Raw genomic sequence first — 5,000 nt, forward strand, 5'->3', positions numbered from 1 at the left:
TGATGGTTATGATGATGAAGATGATGGTGGTGATGGTTATGATGAGGATGGTGATGATGATGATACATAAGTGTTACATCCATGCAATTAATTTGTTTTACTTTTCCAGACAGAAACGAGTGCAGACGGAAGTATGTGTGCGGAAGATACGGGAGATGCATCAACACCCCAGGATCCTACAGATGTTTCTGTCGTCGAGGTTCCCGTTTCAATGGGAGAACATGCGTTGGTAAGTGAAGCAGAATAGACAACAACAACAACAACAACACACGTTTATGTATAAGTAATAATCTTTTCTACTCTAGACAGAAGGCCTGGAATTTTGGTGTGTGGTAAGTCGATTACGTCGACCCCACTACTCACCTGGTACTCAATTTATCGACCCCAAAACGATGGAAGGCAAAGTCGACCTCTGTGAAATTTGAACTCAGAACGTAGCGACATACGAAATACCGCAAAGATTTCGCCCCGCACGCTAACGACTCTGCCAGCTCGAGACCTTAATAAAAATAATAATAATAATAATAATAATAATAATAATAATAATAATAATAATAATAATAACTGAGACATGGCTACGGTTGCATAAAGGAAGTTTAAAATGGGAGAAATTTTTTAGTAGCAGCACGGGATCAAGTTTTAAGGACTAATTGGATAAACACCAAGATATACAAAAACCAATTAGATTCCAAATGTAGCCTATGCAAATCAAAGGAAGAAGGCATTTCTCATATAGTAATTGAATATAGCATGACGTCACAGAAAGAATTCAAGAAAATATATGACATCTTCGGTAGAGTAATCCACTGGGATTTGTGTGGACATCTAGGATTTTTAACATGCTGACAAATGGTATGAACACGAACCTGGAAAAGTATTAGAAAGTAAGAAATATAAGATGTTGTGGGAGTTCGTCATTCAGACTGACAGTAATAGAAGCTAGAAGGCCTGATTTGGTAGCAGAAGATAAAGAGAATAGAAAGTGCCAGATAACCGACTTTACGGTCCCAAATGATGAAAACATTAATATGGGAAGTATAGAAAAAAAATGAGGCCCAATGGCCCACTGGTTAGGGCAGCGGACTCGCGGTCATAGGATCGCGGTTTCGATTCCCAGACCGGGCGTTGTGAGTGTTTATTGAGCGAAAACACCTAAAAAGCTCCACGATGCTCTGGCAGGGGATGGTGGTGATCCCTGCTGTGCTCTTTCACCACAACTTTCTCTCACTCTTACTTCCTGTTTCTGTTGTACCTGTATTTCAAGGGGCCGGCCTTGTCACTCTCAGTGTCACACTGAATTTCCCCGAGAACTACGTTAAGGGTGCACGTGTCAGTGGAGTGCTCAGCCACTTACACGTTAATTTCACGAGCAGGCTGTTCCATTGATTCGGATCAACCGGAACCATCATCGTCGTAACCAACGGAGTGCTTCCATCCATAGAAAAAATAGCAGAGTACCAGGACGTAGCCATTGAATTACCGAAACTATGGAAAGTGCGGGTAAAATGCGTCCCAGTAGTTATAGGAGCATTGGAAACTATCCCTAAAGGTCTGAACAGATGGAGAGAGGACATAGGCAGAAAACCCAGTTTCGTACAGCTCCAGAAAACAGTGTTATTATGGACAGCTAAGAAGCTTAGGAGGGATCTTGGCATCTAAGGTTACTTGCTGCAACCCAATAGGTGGGTTCTTGATATTTAAGGCGGCTTGTAGACCCCTGTTTGGGTCTTTTCTTTTCTAACAGTCTGGCTGGTTGTGTGTATATGAATAATAATAATAATAATAATAATAATAATATAATAATAATAATAATAATAATAATAATAATAATGATAATAATGATGGTGATGATGATGATGATGATGTTGGTGTTGATGATCATAATGATGATAATGATGATGATGATGATGTGATGATGATGATGATGATGATGATGATGTTGATGATGATGATGATGTGATGATGATGATGATGATGATGATGATGATGATGATGATGATGATGATGATAATGATGATTTCCAAATTGCCACAGAGGGCAAGTAATTCTGGGTCGGGGATAAGTCGATTACATCGACCCCAGTGAACATCTGTTACTTATTCAATCGACCCGGAAGCGATGAAAGGCAAAGTTGACGTCTGTGGTGTTTGAACTTAGAAAGAACAGACGCTGTCGAAATGACACCCGGTGTGGTAACTATCTGTCATTATGATGATGATCATGATGATGATGATGATGATGAAAGAATTCTGATTGTTATATATAATTGTGTTATTTCTGTTCTGCTTTCCAGCCGTCGGAGGACCGTGCAGATGGAATCGGTGCGGGAGAAATGGTAGATGCGTCAAGAGAGGAACCTCTTTCACTTGTTACTGCAGACGGGGCTATTATTTCAATAGAAGAACATGTGTTGGTAAGTAAAGGACAAACAGCAGCTACAAGAACAATATACACACGTATATCTATAAGCAATTGGCTGGGAGATAATAATAATAATAATAATAATTAATAATAATAATAATAATAATAATAATAATATAATAATAATAAGAAGAAGAAGAAGAAGAAGAAGAAGAAGAAGAAAAAAGATAATAATAATTAATTCGCTTATTCGCCACAAGGGCTAACAAAAATCAATTATACCATAAAGGGACAAAACACAGGACTAAAGTTACAAAGTGTTTTTCCGTTTGAAAAATCCGTGTAAAAAACAGTGTAACAACGAACATATTTAATGTCACAAACTTTTGGGGGAAACGGTCTAGTCGATTACATCGACCCCAGAGTATAACTGGTGCTTATTACATTGACCCAACCCCAAATAATGCATTTGTTTTATATACATGCAATTAAGTGCAATAAATTTGTTTTCATTTGCAGATGTAAACGAGTGCAGAAGGAGGTTTCGATGCGGTAGAAACGGGAGATGCATCAACACAATAGGGTCCTACAAATGTTTGTGTAAACCAGGGTTCCGTTTCAATGGGAGAACATGTGTTCGTAGATAAAGCACACAACAACAACAAAACGTGTAAGTATAAGTAATTGGCTTGAATTCTTCGGGGTTTGGATAATTCACCTTTGGAATCGTGGGTGTTTCGTTCAACATCCTTAAACAACCCTTATTCAGGAAATTTTTTATAGGGATAGGCTACTCGACCAAAAGAAAATTCTAACTGGGCTCCACCATCAAGGTCAGGTGCTATTTATCTTCATATGAGGTCACCATGTCACGCACATATGGTTGTGATGCATGTGCCTGGTCTACCCTTATCAGACGGGTATTCGTGATGGGTATACTGGGCTTCCTATATTTTACCCCAGTGTCACTTTGATGGCATGCACTGCTCTCTAACTCAATAATAATAATAATAATAATAATAATAATAATAATACTAATAATAATAATAATAATAATAATAATAGTAATAATCCATTCTACTATGTGAACAAGGCTTGAACTTTGTGGAGGAGGCGGTGAAGTGGATTACATAGACCCCAGTGTAGAACTAGTTCTTAATTCATCGATCCCGAAGGACGAAAGGCAAAGTTGATCTCGGCGGAATTTGAACCCAGAACATAAAAACGGTCGAATTGCCTCCAAGCATTTTGTCCGGCGTGTTAACGATTCGTCCGTACTTGACTGGTACTTATTTTATCGACCGCGGAGAGATGAAAGGAAAAGTCGACCTCGGTGGAATTTGAAATCAGAACGTTAAATGAACGGGCAAAATATCGCCAAGCATTTTACCCGGCGTTTCAATCATTCTGCCATCTCACCGCCTTCACCATAATAATAATAATAATAATAATAATAATAATAATAATAATAATAATAATAATGATGGTTCTAAGTTTTGACGTTTCAGTATATCTAAAATTGTCTTTCCTTCTCAAGTAATATGCAGGAGAGATATTATCACCACTGCTTTGACAAGATACGTATGGATCCTGAAAGAACCCACCGCACAATATTACATTAAGTAGAGTCTGTCAGAGTAGAACAGACGTAGCTGAACATCAGAAGGATCTGAAAATTCTGTTTACCAGGGAAAGGAAACAGTAACATATCCCGCCACCCCTGAACTATTCAAATAAGCGTTTCTTATCTTGACCTCCTGAACGCAAGATTATAATAAACCCTTTTGTGGGATGCTCCATTAGTATAGCGTTCGCTTCTTACATTTTTGTATATTGTTACATATTTTTTAAATTTTTGCTTATATTTATTTATTTGTGTCTTATTTTCAGGTATCGGCTAATTTTAACGAATTTTAAAATATTCCCAGCAGGAAATATCTGTCGGTCACATTCCTAGCAAGACATCTCCCGCCTGATTTATCTCCGTATGACCTACATCGCCAGTTATTACCAGGTTATCTTCGATCAAGTTTACAGAAAAGACTATCCCCTCATCCAAATATCTCAATTATATCTTAGTACTATATTAACGTAATTTAGCTTTCTCTGATCATTATATTAATTGAATATATTAATTAATAAATAAAAGGTTATTTTAATCAAAAAATCGTTTGGCTCTCTGACTTTTATTGAGTAACATTTCGGCGTTTGTTCTACTTTAATTTCAAACACACACACACACACACACAAACATATATATATGTCTGTGTGTTTGTGTGTGTGAGAGAGAGAGTGAGAGAGTGTGTGTGTGTGAGTGTGACTGTCTTTTTATGTGCTTGAATGTGTTTTTATAGATATATAGAATGATGTGTACACACAGACAGAAATATTTCAGTTCCGATATGCAAGTGCATATATATATATGTATAAATTTAAAATAATAAGGGTGAAAAATTGAATATTAATTTGAATAATATTAATTTAAAACCATGGGTCTAGCATACTGAAAAATCTGAAGATTCAGAAAAATTATGTTACATACATCTAAGCGGGATGACCACTAAGGGGACATCCACTAAGAAAGGAATTTTCTCAAGAGAATTTGGCAAACGCCTGCTTGCTTACGTTCTGGCATTTGC

The 5,000-nt window shown here is 37.2% G+C and overlaps 1 protein-coding gene across 1 annotated transcript in view; it reads right to left on the minus strand.

Annotated features, from left to right (window-relative positions):
- Positions 1–4,447: 4,447 nt before the first annotated feature.
- Positions 4,448–5,000, minus strand: part of LOC115230671 — a 7,313-nt gene continuing 6,760 nt past the window's right edge. Inside the window, exon 3 of the mRNA XM_029800808.2 lies at positions 4,448–4,467. Within this exon, the coding sequence (XP_029656668.2) occupies positions 4,448–4,467 (20 nt within the window). The remainder of the gene's footprint in view (positions 4,468–5,000) is intronic.

This window comes from Octopus sinensis, unplaced genomic scaffold (genome assembly GCF_006345805.1).
Source record: "Octopus sinensis unplaced genomic scaffold, ASM634580v1 Contig16123, whole genome shotgun sequence".
Classification (NCBI taxonomy): Eukaryota; Metazoa; Mollusca; class Cephalopoda; order Octopoda; family Octopodidae; genus Octopus; species Octopus sinensis.